The sequence below is a fragment of the Dicentrarchus labrax genome, unplaced genomic scaffold (assembly GCF_905237075.1).
Source record: "Dicentrarchus labrax unplaced genomic scaffold, dlabrax2021, whole genome shotgun sequence".
Lineage (NCBI taxonomy): Eukaryota > Metazoa > Chordata > Actinopteri > Moronidae > Dicentrarchus > Dicentrarchus labrax.
In genome coordinates this window covers 9,806,639-9,828,174 of record NW_026136710.1, presented here as the reverse complement: position 1 = coordinate 9,828,174, position 21,536 = coordinate 9,806,639, and the positions used below count along the sequence as shown (strand labels likewise).

The 21,536-nt window shown below is 37.1% G+C and overlaps 1 protein-coding gene across 1 annotated transcript in view; it reads right to left on the bottom strand.

The window, feature by feature from the left end:
- Positions 1–21,536, bottom strand: part of brinp1 (bone morphogenetic protein/retinoic acid inducible neural-specific 1) — a 111,136-nt gene that overhangs the window by 44,896 nt on the left and 44,704 nt on the right. The window contains exons 3-4 of the mRNA XM_051412893.1: positions 13,484–13,674; positions 1,062–1,231 (exon numbers count right to left, since the gene is read on the bottom strand). Of these exons, the coding sequence (XP_051268853.1) occupies positions 1,062–1,231; positions 13,484–13,674 (361 nt within the window). The remainder of the gene's footprint in view (positions 1–1,061; positions 1,232–13,483; positions 13,675–21,536) is intronic.

Here is a 21,536-nt window from a genome sequence, read left to right as displayed (position 1 = left end):
ATACTCTTCTATATAAGCTTTGTGAGTTTGTGCATTAGAGCTAGTTTAATTGTATACTGATGCCTTACAATTAATGCCAACGTAAACTAATTTGGATGCAGTTTTTCGTATTTGTTTTGTTTCATTTATTTCTTTTACACATTACACTATCTGTCTCTGGTGGAAGTGAAAGTAAGATGTTTGTATGACTAAATTACGCAGTTTGGTGACAGTAAACTATGTTTACTTTTTCCTGACAGGCAATTTTCAAAATTTCTAATATTGTTTTTTTCACATTAGTAAAGGTGCAAGTAGCGCGGTATTGTAACTTTGATACCAGAGACTACTGTTTACGAGATGAGAAAGCAATCTTTCCCAAACCTTAACCATAAGGACGATCTTTCCCTTCTGTTAATCATGCCGTTTTAGCTGTCATGAGTGTTGATTTGGATGCATAATTTAATAAATGCTATATAATTCAAATGAATGCTACTTTCTAAGAAAAAAACAACAATGTATTTCTCTTTATTCTGAGTTGTCAGGTGAATGTATAAAACTTAGTAAATGTCCTATTTACTGCATGTATGCTTGTGATGACCCCTCCCCCCTGTGGTTGGTCTGTGTCTTTTCCCTTCTTCTTCACAGGAGAGTGTCAGAGGGTGTGGCCTTGGGATAGACTACACCTGGTTTATCCTGATTGCTGGGCTTTATAAGTGGTTGATCAGTGTGTCTTGCTCTCTCCTTTCAGCCAGCTGGTCCTTGGTTTGATGGTGTCTTTGGTTTTGATACATGCATGTCCACCCACACACTCACTACACTACTGACAAATACTGACGTACATATATATTTTGTGTGAATTTTGGTTCATTAAATGTATTTTGCTTTAAACAGTTAAATTGTCTGTGTGGTCTCCCTTCTTTGTCATGAGCTAAGAGCGGGTTCATGACAACGCTGCATCCGAGAAGATTATTCCTCAGGTAGAGCAACCATGTCTCATTGCACAGCAGTGTTGACATAATTCAATAAACATGGTGTGTGTGTGTGTGTGTGTGTGTGTGTGTGCGTGTTCAATATGCACCAACCTTGATGGCATTGGTGGAAATCTGGATCTCATGCAGCTTCCTCATCGTGCCGTCGCGGTCAATGAAGTAGGACGAGGCCAGCTGATGAAGGGCTTCAACGTTCTGAGTAGCATTGGCAAGCTTCCTGTCCAGCTTGTTTTTGGCCAGATACATAGTCAGTGCCTCCTCTCCTACAGGTAGCACAAGAAAATGGAAATATGATTAGGATTATACATACTTAATGCCTTGGATGTTTTTGGGAGAAAAAAGTAGGGTGTACGGTGTAAGTACAGTGTTAAAGAAAAATAGTGAGTCAAATATTTAAAGTAAAGGTAAAGAAATTACTTCAATTTAAGGTGCACTGAATAAATAATGTAAGTGTACTCAAGATATCTTCATTTGTTAGAATTGTCCAATCCAGGCTTATCTCAGCTGCCAATAGAGCTCTTGACAAGAGAGATAAGTCAAAGGTCTGAATACCAAGGCAAGCAGTTTTAGCTTGAGAAACCAGATGCCCCAGTTTTCCAGGAACAGTCTCAGTATTTGCTGCTTTATCCCCAGCTGGCACCATCCCCAGAAATGTCCCCGGATTTACCCCTATTGGGATGGCATTATTTTCAAGAGAGGTCTAGTGATATAGAATTTTTACCCCAATACCACAGGAATGGTATCCTGTGGAGAACAAATATAACACATCCAGTACCTTTTTTTTTCACCCAGCTAGCCCAGGAAAGGGAAAAGACAAATTTAATATAAACACACACAAATAGAAAATAACATTACCGATTGCAGAGATTTAATTAGTGCCAAGAAAATTAGAAAAGTAGAGATAAGTACAGGAGCTGCTGCAGTAGTAGTAGTGGTGGTGTTAAAACCATGTGGATTTTACCTGTTTATTTGTACAGTAGGACTGTTTTGTTTTTGTTTTTTAGTTGTTTTTTTTTTGTTCATGTGGATGACAAAATGTACTCATGTGCATGGTTAAATCAAATTACTGACCCTGTCTGGTGACTGTAACACACTACCTGGAGAGGTGTTAAACCATTCCTTTCAATTTCTCCTACTTAACACAGACAGGGTCCGTTTTTCTCTGTATTCTTTTCAACAATGCTTTTAAACCACTTAGATCTAATACCTTAGATATAAGTTGTTGTCTCTTAAATCAACAACAATCTGCACACAACACAATGAGCTCTCGACTATGAAAAAGAATTGAGATGTTTCTCATCTGATCCAAGAATTTGGTTGGTATCCTGCTGATATAACTATCTACAAGAATTAAGCCAAACACTCGTGATGAGGCATTGTTGTTTTTGGTGGTGGTGTCATTCTGGGGATAGTTGCAAATGCAGATGTAGGTCAACATGAAATCCTTACTCATTTTCTGAGGTAAAGAGTTCCCACCTGTAATGTGATGTGAATTTAAAATCACCACCACTGCAATAGGGTCACAACTACTGTGAGTATAAAACTGATTATGCACACAAGAAAATCAGCATGTCTCTAATCGCTCTCCATAAATGCAGTCCTATGCCCAGAATTAAAATTGGAGAGGTAAGAAATGAATACCCAAAACTTCTTCAACCTTCACCATATGTGTATGTATGTATGTATGTCAAGTTTGATTGCCCACAGGAAAATAGGGGGGATTGTATTTAAATGGAAGCCACTGACCTTTCAGTAAGTGTCTGTACACCACAAAGGGAAAGAATGTGAACGCTTAGAGCAGTAACAGGGCCAAATATTTACAGAGCACCAGACAATCTCCCTGATTTGCATGTCATACGTTTGTTTGTTGACACACGATGAAGGGTTGAGCTGCTCATTCTATACACATCATATTTTTCCATCTCTTACTCCTACAAGCAGAAACAGACGCACACAAAGCAAACAGGCAAACACCAATTCATTTCCACAAGCTCACACAAACTTGCCTTCGAAGATTACTGTTCAAATGGCAAACCATATGCCCAGAACTCGCTCAAGAGCATGTCACATATGTTCAGGTTTCTAGTGATGTGAATGGTTATTTCGCCCCCAGCGATGCATTGGAGTTGGTCACTTAACTTGTGGTGACCGTGACTAGGGGTGGGTGGCAGTCAGGGTCGATGTCTCATGCCTGGTTAGAGTACAAGCACTGAGGGGACGAGGCCCCATTCTCTGACGCTACCATGCTCTCTCTCCCTCGGGGGTTAGCAAAGTTACTTACACACACTTGACTTACACTACTGCACAAGAATAATGGTCCCACATTAAGCCGCTGATATGCCCTTTTTTTTATCTCTATTGCAACTTAGTGTGGCATAAAAGAGGTCTTCCGTACATAAATATTTTGTGGTTATTGCTGCTGGTCAGGCAAAATCATTACCTCCGAGGCTTTAAAAAATTCATCTGTGTGCACCTTTCTGTAAGTAATACATTGTGTTACATTATTACAGGGGCACCTCACTGGCACACTGCCAGAATTAATCAGCTCATGCAGAGCTTATGTGTTTACAGCTGAGAGGTATTTAAAAACAACGTACTGTTTCACCTCAAAATCCATGAGAGTGTGTGAAAGTAAATGCACATCTACTACATATGTTCATTGTTTGTTTTTTTTCTTCTTTTGCTTGCATGTGAGCGGTGATGAGGGTTACGAGTTCAATTATGGTTTTAAAGTAATGGAATGGCTGGGAGTGCTCCATTTGGTGTTAATGGTACATGTGTGGGTCATTTTATGGAGAACAACAAACTATACTGCTTTCTACAGTGTAGAGGAAAGAAGCTAATGGATGTTTTTGTTGTTTTCTTTTTTTAAAAAACATTTTCACAAACCATATAGATTAACAGAGTAGGCTACATGAGATACAGACAAATACATTAGGACTTACCCTGCTTAAGTCTTTTAAGCATCCAAATTATGTTTTTTGGAGAAATCTGGGAAACAGACCCCATCATAATAATTAGCTATTTTTCTGCATATATTATAAATATTTGTATATAATTTATATATAAAATATTGTTTTATATACAATAAATATTGTCTGAAGCCCACCACAACTTCACAACAGACTACAGTTGACAGCAGTTAAACCAAACTATAATATATGGAAACTACAAACTATAATGTGATAAACATAGTAAATAAATGGCCACTGATTTCTGTAATAATTTCTGCTTGAAAACAGGTGGATAGACCTTAATGAAATGCATAATAAATGCATACACACAGTACATTCAAATAAGCAGAGGAATGAATTGAACCAATTTTCTACTCAACCACAGGCAGTGCTATTAAGAGACTAGGGAAAGCTTAGCTTCCCCAAAATTACCACTGGAAAAAATAAGTCACTTCACCAGCTCCCTCACATAGCTATAGTGCTGTCAGGATCACACTGAGTTCAGTAGCAGATCCACCATTTAGGACCCACATAATGGTATTCAACATAGGCTAATGTGCTGTCACTATCCAGAGATCAGTGGGGAAGCTTCTCTATCACACGTCAAACCTTTCCCCTTATTTTTTGCAGTGTAAATTAGTTTGCTGAACTATTTCGTTAATTTGGGAAATTATGGATGGATTTTCAAACTTTTTAACTTCTTTAAACAACAACCAGCAGATTGTGCTGCTTTGACAGCGTCAATAGTGAGTTTAAATCTATATTTAATAATCTGGTTGATTTGGAAACTGTGCTGACTTTGTTATGTTTTGTTGTTGCATATTTGGGCACCCGGTTAGCTCAGTTGGTAGAGCTGGTGACCCACCGGGGCTAAGTCCCTGCTGCAGCAGCCCAGGGTTTGAGTCCAACCTGCGGCCCTTTGCTGGGTGTCATCCCCTCTCTCTGCCCCTCTTTCCTGTCTACCTTCAGCTGTCTCTATCAATTAAAGGCAATCAAAAAAGCCTGAAAAAAACTTTTTTAATTAAAAAGTTGCATATTTGATCTGCTGCTGTTCTTACTCTGAAGCTGCTGTGGTCTGGGTAGACTAACGTGTTGTTTTAGGATAACTGAAAATGTACAGTGTTTTTTTTTAGGTAGTCTCTGTGTGAAATTTGCCTTAGCCCACCATGGTCCGGTCAGTTCCTGCTATAACGTTATGGGCTTGCACTCTCATATTGTGCATTGTGTACTGTCTGCTAGATGTGTGGTGGTGGAAAAAGCTATGAATATTTTCATTTTAAACTCCCTATAAATTATGTAGGCTATATGTGTTGGTAGAATATAATTAGGTTGAGATCCTAGACATCCACAACATCCACACATGTATGACTGTGATCCTCTGTGAGCTCTGGATAAGTTAATGTTAATTTGTGAGAAGAATGATGATATGAAATGTGATTGTAACAAAGTCAAATGCTCACAGTCGACTAGGTTTATGAATCATCATAACCACCAATCGTCATAATTATTTAGCTTCCCCATGCCTTATGTCCTATCTCTGCCTATGTACTCAACTATAACTAGATTAGTCCCTGCTTCATGCTAGAGATCTGAAAGTGGGGATGCTGCTTTGAGATAACAAGGCTCTCCATGCACAATTATGCCCTGTACTTTTTAGGTTGGCAGTAGAACAACATCTACAAAAAGTATGATGTGGCAAATGCAGTTATGACTTCACTGGGTAGTCTTCCACTACAACGCAGGGCACAGCCAGTGTTCTGCATATGAACTCTAGCCTCAGGCTTCAGTGACCACAAGTCATTTCAATAAACGACTTCTTCCTTTTCAGTGCTGAACGTGTAAGACTGCTGCACTGAAAAGGTGTCTGATCCAGTCATATAGGTTGTGTATTCACTAGAGAGTAGGAGGGCAAATGAGACTTCAGAGCTAAGATACAGTCCCTCCTACATGTGAAATCTTTGTTTGGTAGCTCATCACTCAGGAGCTATTCCCATACAACCTTTCTTGAGCTGGTATGACCAGAAGCTTGTGGTGGTTAATGGTGAGGTTGATTTTTCTATGAAGCTGACTTGTCTTACTGTTACAGTTCAAACAGAAAAATAGTGATATCATGTCTGTACCCAAAGGTACATTTGTCAGAAAAATACCCTGTAATGTATGAAAAAGGTCCTTAAGATGATAACTGTGGACATTTATTTAATTTTAAAGGTACATAATCATGGCTGACAACAAGCTTAAGGTACAGGAAAATGTTACAGCAAATCAGTAATCACAAAATCTTGATAGAATAGATTTCTATCAAAAGTATAGTTTTGTTTATTGAAATAAAATAGGCTACTATTAAACTTCTATTTAATTCTTGGTCTGTGTGGCATGGGAATAATTTTATGAGCAAAGAACTAGGACAGCACTTAAACTTTTTTTAATTATGTCACACAGACGTCTCAGGCAAGACACCCTTCTTCAGCATGTATTCAGTTCACAATGGATCTATTTGAGTGATTTTGTTCATTTAATCAAGTAGCTAATTGTCAGTGTAGCAGAATGAAATGCTTCAACTAGCCATTACCATTACTCCCAGTTTTAATTTATTTAAGTTTTATTGTCATCTATTTTCTCATCCTTTGCATTCCTCCATGGGAACCTTGTTTTTCTGTATTCATAAGGTTTTCGGTTCAGTCCCCAGAACTGGCAGGATAAATCTGGATGGGGAAAGTGAAGAAGCCGCACTTGCCCCTCCTTCATTACCCCCACTGAAGTGCCCTTGAGAAAGTCCCGTAACCCCACCTGCTGTGGTTGTATTGTGTGTTGTACTTCCAGATATGAATGTGCAGTGCGTTCCTGCAAGAGAGTCTGCCCCTTTCCATGGGTACCAGGACATAAAGGTACGTTTTTGTCACTAGGGGTACATAAATGTTCTTTTAGAGGCACAGAAAAGAAGATACAAAAAGGTACCATGTTCAGAGGTACAGTGCTTGTACCCTTTAGGTCCATTCCTATACCTTGATTTCTTAGTGTGTATGCATTAGCAGTCACCACTGTCTCATTTTTGTAACTTGTAGCCACAGTGGTTGCTGTTGATCAAAAGTTTTAGTAGTAGTAGAAGTATTTAACTTTAAGAGTTGGAGGAGTATCTTTTTTTCTTCCTTTTTAGCCCAGTCGGCAGGACAATGACCTTTTCAAAAATGTAGTTAAAGGGAATTCAATTGCTTGTTTGTCTTCCCACGCTTTCATAAACATTTGCATCTCTTCTCTCTCGACTCAAACGCTCTAGACCTCTCTGTACAAATACCAACAGATTTCACTGTGAAACAGCAAATTTGTCATTTAAAGTGGAAAAACTGATTTCAAACATATGAGGGAGTGGGGATGACAGATGTGTTGAAATATGTCCCTCACAGCTTTAGTAAAATGCAAATCTGTCCTTCACGCTTTTTCTGATAGCAACACCTTCCTCTAGCATTTATACACAGCCTTGGTTCTAAAGCCCCGGACACATTGACATGTTTGGATTCTACTGTCAATAAACATGCTGCACCTACAGCATTGTTCTTAGTGGCTGCAGGCAAACTGGATATGTTAAGTATCTATGTCAAACTGTTTTGATGTGTTTTCCAGTTTCAGCTTCAGAACATCAGTTAAGTCCTGGAGCATTGACTCACAGCAGTGGTGTCTTTTGTTGGGAAGAGTGAAATGTATCTGTTCTGTTTAAACTTCGAGTCTCCCACGCGCAGTGTGCACCCAGGATGCAGTCGGATCATATGTTGCACTTCAAAATACACATGCCTTGATGCCTCCTTTACAGCTTCCACATATTCCAGAAACTCAGCTTGAGGTGGTATGAACTAGTTGAAATGTTCAGACAGCAAAAAAAGCAATTGTTAATTATTTCCTCAAACATCTTCAGCAGATGCTGTCAGTCAGTAGTGTTAAAAGAAAGTAACTGACAATCCTCCTGTCTTAAATGCTTGTTAGAATGGAGCTTATGCTGACACCACAGTACCATATTTCCACACATTTGCTAATTCTAAGAACTGGAGATTTGAATTAATATGGGTCTTATTTTGTTCATTATTATTATTATTATGACATTTTTAAATAGATCAGATTTAATCATGTTCAGCTCCTTAAACATTCTTTGAACCTATAAAATCTGATTAATCCTTTAAAGTGCAACAACCACAGCACAATTAGTGAGCCATTGTCTCGCTGCACCCTGGGCCAGTACTTCTCCACAGGCATCAGAAAATATATAAGCCTTTATATTCAGTAAAGAGTGTCTCCATAAATCTAGACAAAAACAAAGGGTATTGTCACAAACCTTTTTTGTTCTCTAAGCTCTGGGTGTTGGTGCCCAGTGCTTCCAGGCACCACAGGCACCATTGTTTGTGCCATGAAAAGAAGCCAAGGGACAATAAAATATAAACAAATAAATAAAAAAATAAAACAAAAAAGGTCACACTTTATTTGTAGAATCCAGAAGTAATACTGTACTAAACATAAGGCTTTGGTTTTAAAAAGGGGATAAAGAACGGGGTTACATAATGGATTAACTGGCAAACAGCACTGGTCAGTTGTTCAAACGGTATCTGGCAATGGCAATGGCAGTAGTGTTTATCTGCAAAAACACAGTTTTGATTTATTTTCCTCAATCGTGTATTTTTTTGTGCCCTCCAGGGAAAATCAATCAGTGGTATTGGTTTAATCATTTTTGATTAATTTTATGATTTATTTCGATGGCTTTTTGCAAATGAACTCTTCTTTTACTGTTGCACAACGTCTTGAGGAAAGGGAAAGGGAGGATGGCTGCGCATAAAAAAATATGTGACATCAAAACAGGAGACTGTGGTACTCCCTACCATCTTACCCCAAGCCTTAACCATGTTCTTCCCCGAAGCCAAGTCGTCTTATTGCTCATCAGAAACACAATATATGCATGTTTGAGGCCTAACAAAACATGTTTAGTGCATTTCCTTTCGTCTTATATCACTGTTTGCTAGCTTGCAGTCTTATTCTTCACTGCCTTTGCGGGTGCATTGATATGCTTCTTTGCCTGTTATTACAACCAAATGTATGGGGCTTTTTTTCCTATCTTTATTCAACAGCGTGGTCTTTCAATTTGAGAGCACAACACATTGATTTCACATTCAGATTTTGTAATGCTTTCCTTTAAAATCCTGCCCTCACAGTTGAATAGCCCCTGCTTGCACTTAGATTTGATCTGCTTCTGCTCAAACTGTATGCTTGCCCTCAGATGTTGTTTCCTTCGTCCTAGCCTCAACCCTTCTCCTCACACTCAGGCTGCTTCTGCGCGCTCATGAAAGGTTCACTCTCAGATTTTCTCTCTGCTCTCAGATTTTTTGTGCAATAACCCTGTCAAAATCCCCAATCCAAAAGAATGCCAGCTGTAGTGATGACCAATGAAATGATTCCTGGCTTGTTGCGGACACATGTACTTTACTTCTTGTATCCCTTAAGGCTTTTACTCTATAACTGTGTTTATCCACTCCTGCCCACCAAGGCTTTATTATATGTTCTTCCCTTGCTTTCTTTACAACTTTCGGAATAAAAGGACAGTTAATATATACCACCGCCCGTCCCTTTTCCTTTACTATAATAGCTACACGTAGTAGCCCTAAAAAGCCCCATACAAATGTTAGTCAATGGATTACTGGCGCCAGGACTATATATCATTATATGTGCATGTGCACAATCATTGAGCCCACTTTATTGCTCCATAGCACTACTAGTGGTCAAGTACTCCACTCAGTACCTTTAACTGTAAGCTTACCAGATCAGAAAACACCTGCATAAGACTCATATGGGTCATTTTGGAACACCCTGACCATTGAGATGTTTTCTCAAACGAATTGGGGGACTGTGTATTTGTCACTTAGGTTTCAATCATTTATCAAGACTAAACTAAATGAAATGCTGCAATATAAAGATAATAGCTGTTTGACGCCCTGCACAACCAGGACGTCATGAAGAAAGAAAGCAAACCTGCTAGGTAACATAACTCTGCTTCACTGCTCATGCATTGTAACCATTTCTATTCAGTTCAAAGGAGGAGGACCTCTAATAGGCTCTTTAGACTTAACCACTTTAAGTTGCCTGTGAGAAAGAGAATTCACTTCTTCCCTCTCAGTTGTATAATGACTCTTGAAACCAGAAAGTGTAGGTGGATAAAGAGAGAATTAGCCTCTCCTTCTTACTTTATCACTAGTTTGGTGTGCACATTTATTGGTTCATATAACTGTGGTCTTTAATGGGCAATCTCAAGATTGAGATAAGAGTGTGCTGACCCATAACTTGAAACAAAGGTTAAAGATACCACGGTGATAATTCAGAGGTACAGAATATGAGCCAGAGGTTAAAAAAATAATGAAAGGCATGACATGTGAAGAGGAAACATATAAGGTGATGCAATAAAATGGGATTAAGAAGGATGCTGTGGTTGAAAATGATACTGCGATTATTTCTGTGACAATTTTTTTTTTCAGCTGTCCAATTTTAGCCACCTGGTGCATCAGTGGCAGTGGCATTCTTCCTAGCTTAGACGCACTTAATTACATTTTACCATATAATGTTTCGGTCCAATATTGTATTTCCAATTTCCAGAATTAGTGTTCTAGCATGAATCACCTTACAGAGTGGTGTATGCGATATTGCAACTCTAACCGTTCACACCTGATATTTCTCTGCACAATTTAACTAAATTATTAAAGCCTGTTTGACATTAAGTGTACTGCAACATTTTAAAATGAAATAATGTAACAAATACTCCCCAATTAAACCAGGTTAGAATGTTTTAAGTCCGAATATCAAAGTATGTCTGTATAGCATTATTAAGGAGTGGAAAAACATGACAAAAGCGTCACAAATATTTCTCTAAGCCATTTGATTGTGAGATTACAAAGTGACATTGTGCAACATTTTACACAATTGCAGCGACTACTTGGCAATGTTTCATGCATACAATTATATAATGCAGGGTCTGAGTAAAAGAGCAGATTATCTTACTAATTATATCTTTGAAATGCAATTGGCAAAGTAATCACAGTTAGCTGCCTTCATGCTTCCCTCAGAGCTTGAGATAAGATAAGAGATTCAAGGGAGAAGCCATTTATATATAGACTTGGACAGCAGGGGTGCTTAACTTTTATTTTGGGAAGCACATCCAAAAACTGAAATCGTCCTTTAGAGGCATTTATTCCTCTTTCCGTGAGCTTTTGGAATTGGGAATTGAATGTGAGTTTAAAAATATATTTGCTCACAATTGCAGTATTTTGAGGAGATGGTTTATTATTGCCAAAATAATAAAAAGGGTTTTATAAAATAACAATCAAAAAGCACTTCTTCTCTGAAATAGGCTACCTAAAATATGCACCTAAAGTGTGTCTTTAATAAGTCAGTGCTTGTAGATACATTAGGGCAATACATATGATAATTACCCTCCCCTACTTACCTGAAAGGTCCATGAGCACAGCTACTTATGAAAAAGATTATCTTCAGGTTAAATGTTGCATGTGCATGAAAATGCAATTACGATACGTATGGTCTTGGGGTGTTGTGAATGAAATTGAAGCTGTGTTGTCAGATCCTTGTGCATTTAGGCAGCTGTTACAGAAGACGTTCTTAGCAAGTCTCCTGCAATTAGCATGTCGTTATCACATTTGGTCCATCTACCCAGTATTGAAAAAGAACATTGTGTAGATGTAAAAAGTGAAACTACTGATTACATTATGTTCTTATTTGCATGTAATGTTGCGTGGGGCAGTAAACAAGGCTGCGTAAAAAAGTATTTAAGTTCTGGCTTGAGGTCAACAGACAACTGAAAACTAATGTTGGGAGTTTTAAAGGCTTGCAAGCCCTTCATATTGCCAGTGGGAACATGTCAATTTTGCTTTTTGACTGCCAGCCTAAGGACAGCCAGGAGCTGAAATACCTACTGGCTACTACAAAGTTAAACCTATTTTTTAATGTTTAAACTTACTACAATATAATACTTTTTTTCTTAATCTTCAAACCTCTCACTTAACTTCACTTTTGGTTGATTTATGTACTGTATCTCCCACATGCATAAGGTATTATGTACAGACTAATCACGTCTCATAAACTATTCATTGAAAGTCTGAGTTCTCTGCACTGTATTTGACAGTTTCAAGCTGGCAGCCACACTTTAAGTGCACATTATTGGAGATTGTGAGAATTCACATTATTTCTTATGATGTTACAATATGTTTTGCCTTTTCACTTATCAAATGTACCCATGTGTTCCGTGGGGATGGAGTTTGGTGACTGTGGATATAAGATAGTCCTGTCATAGCTTTGATGCAAGTTTTGCGCCAAGTGGTGTCCCGCTGGAAAATCCACTTAAGCCAGACAAGATGGAATACCTGTTCAGAATAGAGTGATACTTCTCTCTGGTCAGTCTGGAGTGGATCCTGTGCACCAACCCCGAACAACTGACAAATCCATATACTTGAATATAACCATTGCTATATATTTAAATGTAGGTATGGGTTTACATTTACTTCTCATACTGCCTCATCATACTAACTAACCAATAACAATTAGTGCCTGATTTAAATCTTGACTTTCATGGACTCTTAAATCTTTGGGTTCTTTGTCCAAATGCTAAATGTTTAAGCACACATTGTCATCAAAGAAATTGTTTGGAAGCTGCTACTCATGCATCAGTGCTGTTCTGTTTCTTCATTCTATTTTACCTTACATGTGCAACTGCTGCTCTGACACGAATAATGTCTAACAAAACGGTTCAGTAAGTCGACTGGTCTTTTGCTGTGGTCAATTTAAGGTGCCTTAATCTCGCTTTCGAAGAAAGTAATTTGGTTGGTTTGTGACAAAGTACACAGTCTGCTTTGTCCTGCCCTCTTGTGATGTAGCTGCAGTTTTGCTGTGGGAGAGTTTTTCAAAACCCAGGAGAACAACTTGACCTCAAACTGCTTCACTGAGCTGTTTTGACGTTGTTGCAAACAGGCAGATGAATAATCCTAGACACCATGGTGTTGCAGTTTCACAGTAAAATCATATGGGGTCATTGAATGGTCCTATTTAACTTGGTGAAAGTGTTTTGTCGTGTTTATAGATGCTGCATGTACTATATGGAATTAATATTCATATAAAAATCTGTGTTTTTAAATGATAGATATTAATTATAGTTAATCAAATTCAAACATGTATATGTATATTCAAGCATGACCTTTCAGCATACTGTAGATATTTATAATGCTTTTCTGTTTAAAAATATTCCACCACAATTAACACATCAACAAGATATTTCTACATATCCATATTTGGGGAAAACGTTGCAACCCTAATGTATTAATGTATAAAATGACTAACTGAAGTCTCATTTGCAGCCCAAGAAATTCTCTTTCTGAAAGGAGCCTCCCCAACCTTACCCATAAAGTAATTTCACTGACATGAAGCATGTAAACAAACCATAAACCATGTGTAAAAAGCATTTAAAACAGTGTGCAAGAACTGTTAATCAAGCATGGAAGTGAGCAAATGAAACCAGTGAACCTCTCTTACCTCCCAGGGTGGCTGAGATGAGAATGTGGGTTCCATATTTCTTAATGATGGTGTCAATGAACTGCTGAGTGGTGGGTCTGCGGCCCAGCAAGCGTACGCTGCGCTGGAACTCAGGCATGAGCGGCACCGGGTTCCGGATCAGGTCCCTTCTCTCGATCGCTGTATTCCTCACCTTCCAACGTGCAAATTCCCTGACAATCATAAGAAAAACAACTGCTTACAACAAAATTACTTTCAGCCCGCTATCAACAATAGAAGTAAAACACTATTAATTGCAGTTTGGTAACACAGTAATTATCTCGACTCCATCTCATCAAATGCATTTGTGGGAAAACAATACACTGGTAGACACATCTGGTAGTGCACACTGCGGTCTAAGATAATAATTAAGACAATAATAACTGGAGTATTTTAATAATTTATGAAGCATTTCTGAGCTCCAGATCTGAAAATTCACATTGAAGTTAATTTTAAGACTATAAAGCACAATAACACACGTTTAATTTCTAGGTTATTTATTCACTCTGATTTAAACATTAAGAATCACTTTTTGAATGGACTGACCAGTGCATGTTATGTTTTCATTAAAATTGCTCAAAGTTCTTTTTTTTCTGAATAATGTTCCAACTTGAACCTTTAGAAAAAAGTACAAAAACCAACAAGAGATTATATAAACCAACAGTACAACTTGCTTATTCTGCCCTTGTTGTTTTCAGCTGCACTTGAAGATGTACTTCACTATGTAAATATTAGAAAGATTCAGTAAAATATTTGTGTGGATGTTCATGATGTTTGCTTCTGTACCCAAGGAGACACACATCAAGAGAACCTTTTCACAGACAGGCATTACAGGCATCTCTGCTACTCTGAGGGTTACAGAAAAACCAAATATCCCTTGCCCTGAGGATGAAAACACCAGGTTTTCTTCAGCTGTCTAAAGTAGAAATGCAAAAGAAGACACACTTTTATTGAGTCAGTAGCTAATACCTAGCATATCGAGGAAATGAAAGTCAGTGATTAGCATGCGTATAAGTAGGTTTGGTTGTGTGGTAAAGTTTTCTGAGAGTTGCATACAAATTTTTATATTGTTATCATTTGCACAGCAAAAGATCATTTCTGATGTGTTGGTTCATTGATAAGGAGGTAGCATTTTAATGCAAATTTAAACTGAAGCTGTGATTTTCATCATCATCTGCTCTATCAATCACATAAATGCTTTCCATTTCAATTGAGCACACTCTCAACCACTCCCACCACGATCAAACATACATGCACTTTTACCTAAAAGGGGTGAGTATGCATACATACGGATGTACACATTGAGATGGTATAAGTAGTCCAGTCTACACTATCCACACTGCTGGGATGAGCACAAAACTAATTCTTCTTATTATATAGACAGAGTGAAAATGCAATTTCCTAATTACTGACTGATAGTTTTAAAAGCATTTCCTCAGAATTAGATTTAAATTGAATTTAGATATATTTAATGATGAGCCTAATTACAGTAAGTGTGTGACTATATGTGCAGCAAAAGCTCTATTGGCTCAAGCACAAACAAAAGGCTCCATTATCTCAATAATGTAACCTTAAAAGCCTGCTCTAATTGAAATCTGGGTTCTGTTCAATATCTGCACATAAATACAATGAAAAATGCAACCAACAAATGTACGTAACTTTAAAAAGACACATGCACACTCAGAAAATACAATTTTTAAGAATACTTTATCTGCTCTTACGTTTTTTTGATATTGCAATTTAAGGTTACTAAAACATGTATTTTTATCAGTCCTGGATGGATGAAATGGGAACAGAATACACAAAATAATGTAAAGTAATAATACAATAAAAATAAAGTAATTCTACAACCTTTGATGAGATTAACTTTCTGAATCAGTTAATTGTTTTAGTAATAAAGACAGTTTTTAGTCAAAGATTCAACATCTGCAAAAGTTGGATTCATTATACCCAATTAAACATTTTATTTTTGTTGCAATATTTCTAAGCATTGTAGAAATCAATAATTATTCTGTTGAAAAATATGAAAAGTTAATGTGTCCTCTTCTCCTCCACTCTTCCTAATACTGCTGGTGACATCTACACTAACACTAAGCAACTTTTAAAGCTCATGCATATTGTCTTGATTACAATCAAAACAAACCAAGAAACACATTAGACGTGAAAGTAAAAAATCCACTATAAGAGCTCTTTTTTTCACACATCAAGCTTTTGTGTAATTTACTGCAATTAAGTGAATAGCACTAAAGGTTTGTTTAAGAGATTTAAGAGTTTTATGGCCCAACAGTGCAATAATCACCCTATAAAATGTTTTTTTATTTATTTAAAAGTATGCAATTTGGATAAATGGTACAGCATAGTGCTTTATAACAGCTTAATCCAAAGCTTTCCTTCAAGTCTTTTCCTTCACAGCCCTCAAGGACTCCTTATAATGATTTAGCCATGAATAGGTTGGTCCCTTCAAATTGATCGTCGGTTACTTCATCTGAATTCTCTGACACACAGTCAGCGATGTGTCAATCTGTTTGAGCATGGCTTGACGGCAGCACTTTTTAATGCCCTATTCAGCACTCTATATTAGCATTTAAAGTTGAATTCTGTTCTGCCAGTGGGCTGTTGCGTAATCACACAACTTCATGTTGTAGCCAACATTTCAAAGGTAATATCTTGACAACTCTCTCAAAGAAGAGGTCATTTTACAAATTTAGTCCTTTCAAAGAGCAGTTAAAAGTGAACATGTAGTATCAGAATGGTTGAATGGATGATTTTAATGACAATACAGGCTATTACCCTGCATCACTTTTTCTTTACTCTGTCTAATCACATACATCATTGGGGAATGTTTTCCAACCAGATATTCAATAAATGCTTTGTGGCAGATTTGCAGATGTCTTCCTTTTGACAACTTTGCAATTCCTCAACGTTGCAAAGACACAAGTTCTCATCTGGCAGGACAGGACTCACCACTCATACTAGTACATGCTGATTCAGCCTCCATTTCTGTTCCGGGACTTAGCTTTATAAGAGGTACACGTTGCTGTTATTTCTGAAATCTGGAGCAAAACATTCAAGCCGGGGGAGCTGCGAGAGACAGATTTGCAGCAGATGTACATTCCTTTTCATTCTTCGCCCAGCTCCCTCACTGTATCCCTGCTGCTATCTCTGTCAGATATCACTTCATTTTCGTTGAATGCTCCTCATGCCTCCGTCACTGCCAATTATTACATAAAACTTTATATGGCAGCCATATGTACTTGGGCCTTTCTGCCCCAGATTAGGTATTCCAGCAGATGGAACCTGCGACATGATTCACTGCTTTACTTACAGCTCCAAGACCGATTTAATGACCTATCAAAGGAAGTTAAGAGGAGATAAATGGCATTGCAGCTGCATAGGAGGAAAATGGGAACGTAGGTGATTATTGCTTTATGGTGTTCAAGTAACTCGTGTGGGAGGGCGGGTACATTACATTTGCCTGTGTGGAAGTGTCTGTGACCTACAGAAAATACAGAATACATAAATAGAGGGACATAAATAAATACTCATTTATAAATACTTACTGCAAATGACACCGACAGCCTTATACACACACACACACACACACACATATATATATATATATATATATATATATGTTACTGAAGAAGGTCATAGTGGAACCTTCTACTGAATATACTGTATAGTGGATCCTTATGCATGGATAGCGTGGATTCATTGGTCCCACATACATACATTCATGTATTCTAACAAGCAACATTTAGAACAAAGCGTTTGCTTGGTGATAGATGAGTTTATTTATTTATTTTCTTTGAAGAATCAGCTAAAGTCGGTTAATCCCCCAGTGCCCTCATTGAGACCACCATTTTACAGTATCTGATTCCTTTCCAATGTTTGCCTCAGCACAGTTTAGTTAAGTAGACATGAACAGTAGTTGCTAGGAAATGCATTATTGTAATCATACAGCTAAGTTCGTCTCATCTCATACATTGTAGATCAGAACTACAATGTTTTTCACCAGAGATCATTTGCTGTAAGGAATGTGCTGGCAGTCCCAACATGTGTGCTTCTATTTCAGACCTCAATCAAGAAGTCTGAAGAGACGTAATGTTCGGAGCACATCGATTATATTGACATGTACTGTCTTTTTAATAAATGTGCAAGGAGAGAACTCAGAAAGAACACAAGGAAAGTCCATCAAACACCTGAGAAATAAGGGCAGTAAAAGTAGCTTTGATTTGCTATGGATTTCTTGCATGAAATATCAAAATGAACAGTGTACAGTGTCTTGCAGTGTGTACAAGATTGTCCGTCCTTGTTAGAGTCAAATTACAGAGAATGCTCATGAACATACTTGAAAGTCATCTTTTGAGGATGAACTAGATGCAAAATGCAATGTATAACTGAGATGGCAGAACGCAAACAAATACAAAAAATTAACAGAATGCATTAACACATTTCTGCCAGTGTCCCAGTTTTATTATTTTGGATTAACTGATGTTTACAAGGGGTGTAACGATTCATTCATTGCATCAATGCATCAACTGTATATTATGCCAATTCAACTGCAACAATCTGCTAAAAGAAATAACTAGGATGATTTACTGTGAGTTCTGCAGTAATCAGCTTGAAATGCTTTGAACCAAACTATTTGCATTTTCAAAGAGTTGATCATGCTTCTGACCAGGAAAATAAAATTGTGCAGCAAAACATTAAAGTTGTCATCCATAAGACTTTCATGAAATCAGACCTTGTTTTTGATACAATTAGGTCGACATGCTTTTATGCAATAGCCATTTTGTGTATTTACATTCAGTAATTACCTCTTTATATTTTTATTGTTAATGTCAGGGTCTGCCATTCATGCTCTGGACTGCAGGGGGAATCCCAGGAAACAATGCATTTATGTAATCCAGTGCTACTTTTTTATCATTAATATTAGCCTCATTGTTTAATGTTCAATCTATATTATTATTATTATTATTATTATTATTATTATTATTATGTTACTGATGTTGCTTCACATTAACTGAAGAAGGTCATAGGTCATCGGAAACTTGAGGTATTTATTGTGAAATAGTCAATGGAAATTGCATTGTATTTACCACTGAGGTTAGTGTTATTGTTAATCAAAAATGTGCCATCAAAATAAGAAAGCTGTCATTTTATGCATTTTCTGTCAGATCAGAACAAGATGGACCAAGCCACAATGAGCAGTTTGAGACATGAAGAGGGTCAGGAAACAGCTTTTACAACTTCTCAGCAAGGTAACCAACTAATTTACTGTGCCCTGCTGTTCCATGGAAAACTACTGCCACCATGTGCAGCAAGAAATCAGATTGCTGTCAGTTTGTTTGACTGCACTGTAAACAGAAACACCAGCTGTGGTTGCACAGTTGTTCTGTTGTATTTTTGACTAAGCTTCTTACTGGCTGGTAACTTTTTTCATAAGTCTGGAAAAGTATTGCTGTGTGCGTTTAAATCTTTAAGAAGTATATTTAAATTTTACATGACCTTTGTTGTTAGTCACTCAGCAAACTATTACTCCCCTGCCAGTAATGAAATGTTATATAACTCTTTCTATGAAGCATAAACAATACATTATATATGCCTTTCAAAATGTATTATGCATATAGCATTGTAAAAAATATATAACTTTTTACAGTGACTATGATGTCTGATAACAACAGTAACAAAGTATTCTATATACTTCCTTTGTCAAGTATTATTTTGTATCATTGTATACTGTTTAGACAGTAATTGCTTTACGTAGTCTGCATGAGTTATATGTGTTATAAGTATCATGATGCTCTTTCTAACCATAATGGATGGAAAGTGTGGCTCTGGCATGTCATAACACCTTCCGGGCAGCATGTTGTCTGCTTCAATTAGAGTTGTACTGTATTGACATCCAGTAAATATTCCCTAAAGCTCTGACAGGGGCAGGAAACGACCATCATACAGCATGTCACCACAGGCACTTTCGTGATTCTGGTGCTAGAGCCCAGATTAAAAAAAAAACCTTGAGAGTGCATGACAGACATTCAAAGTGGAAATGTGGCAGCACAGAAGAAAGACAGGCACAGTTCTGTTGAAAGAAAATCTCTAATTAAAAGAGTGGGAAACTGGCTCTGCAGGACCCAAAGACAACATGTTCTTGGACACCTCATAAATGACATCAGAAAACAATAAAAGCAGGAGTGTCAGTAAATTACAGAACTTGTCATACTTGGCTTCTTGTTTTTCTCTGTCCTCCTCTCATACTGTATCAAAACATTCAGATGCAATACAAATTCAGACGGATATCTTGTTAAGTTACATCCTGACCTTTGTCAGTCAAAAGAAAAAAGGAATATCTTAAAAAAAAAAAAAGCCTGTGCCATTTTCTCTTCACTTGAGGCACACAAACAACCATTTATGATAAAACAAACCAAATAAAAATGTTACACCTAGCTATAAACATGTTAGTGGTATCAAAACACCCTGACTTTATTTGAAGCAGGCGAGATGTTGTCATAAAGGGCAACAGTGTGGCACTCAGCATTTTACAAGGAAGATTTAAAGGATGCACCTGCTTAAGAAAAAAATAATGCAAGAACAAAAACAGGCCAAAATAAATCATGCATGTTTTTTGTTTTTCTTTTTAAGATGAAGTACTTTGTGCTCGTCTGCTTGAGTGACTGCAGACACTTAGCAATGTAGTGTTTAATAATAAACAAAGACAGTTTTAATAAAGCAGTGTTTGGTGGACATTTGTGCCGGCATTTTCATTCTATTCAAGTGCAATATATTGTACTTTGGCGCATAACCTAATATTACATTTAGTTTTTAAAATTGATTGTGTTTCTACCTGTAAGATTAATGACTGAACTCTCCTTATTGCATATTGTTTTTTTGTTGTTGTTTTTTAAAGGATTAACATTTTGGCTTGTAGTTACTGAATAGAAGCATTATTTTAAAAATTGTAAAAAAAATAAATAAAAATAAAAAAAGAAATAAAATCTGCTTTGGAATTAAATATCTGATTCAAGAATGCCCTACATGAAAATGTTTTAAGTACTACTGTCAATGTGTGACAAACTCCCAACAGGGCAGGGAGAATATACCCCTCATGTACTGTACATTCTGCTTATAGTGATTGTTTTTTTGTTTTTGTCGGAGAGTCGATGATTCAACTCTGCTGTAATTTCTGAAGCTGCTATTTATGCTTATGATGTACTGAGTTACATCATACTTTAGTTGTAGTAGCAGTACTGTCCATCACAGGAAAATGGACAAGAACCTTACAATCTTTGTCTCTGTTGTTTAAAAAAATTCAATAATATTCAGACTGCTTTGATACTGTAACAAAACAGCAATACAGGTTAGATACAGAGTAGCAACCCTATGAGGATAACAAAGTCTGTTAACTGACATTTTCAAAGAGCAAGAAAGTATATCAGCATCTGTTTTGCATTGTTCCAACAATGTTAATTATTGCGGAAAAAACAAACATCTAAAATATTTGTGGTACAACAAATACCCTAAAAGGGCCTTTCGTTATTTTTATCCTCAAGGTTTTAATTTATAGATAAGGATTCAATATTCATCATACTGAAAGTCTCATTGTATACACGGATGCAATATTTATCCCTCTGAAGTCACACCAAATGTTGAATTTAGACTTACATTATTTTGGTAACCCAGTTGTTCAATTGCTTCTGCTAGTGTCAACTGAAAGCCTCTACATCCATGGGGCTAACCATACTTGGCAGCTCCTCCAACTTCCTTCATATTCACTCTTCATCCAGTTCTGCATAGCACCTTTCACACGGTACATGTTTCATATATGATGAGTCAGTCGGCTCTGTTATTCTTACTTAAATTCTGATAATACATGTTTGAATTTAAAAATAACTGTATCAGAGAAGGACTCATGGTTGCACACTGGATGGTTGCCATTGACTGCACTGTATAAACTTGGCTTTGCATCAGTCTGAAACCTAGTGCCATAAGGCCAGCTGCAAAGTTCGAGCAATCAGTTGTAGAATCACAAAAA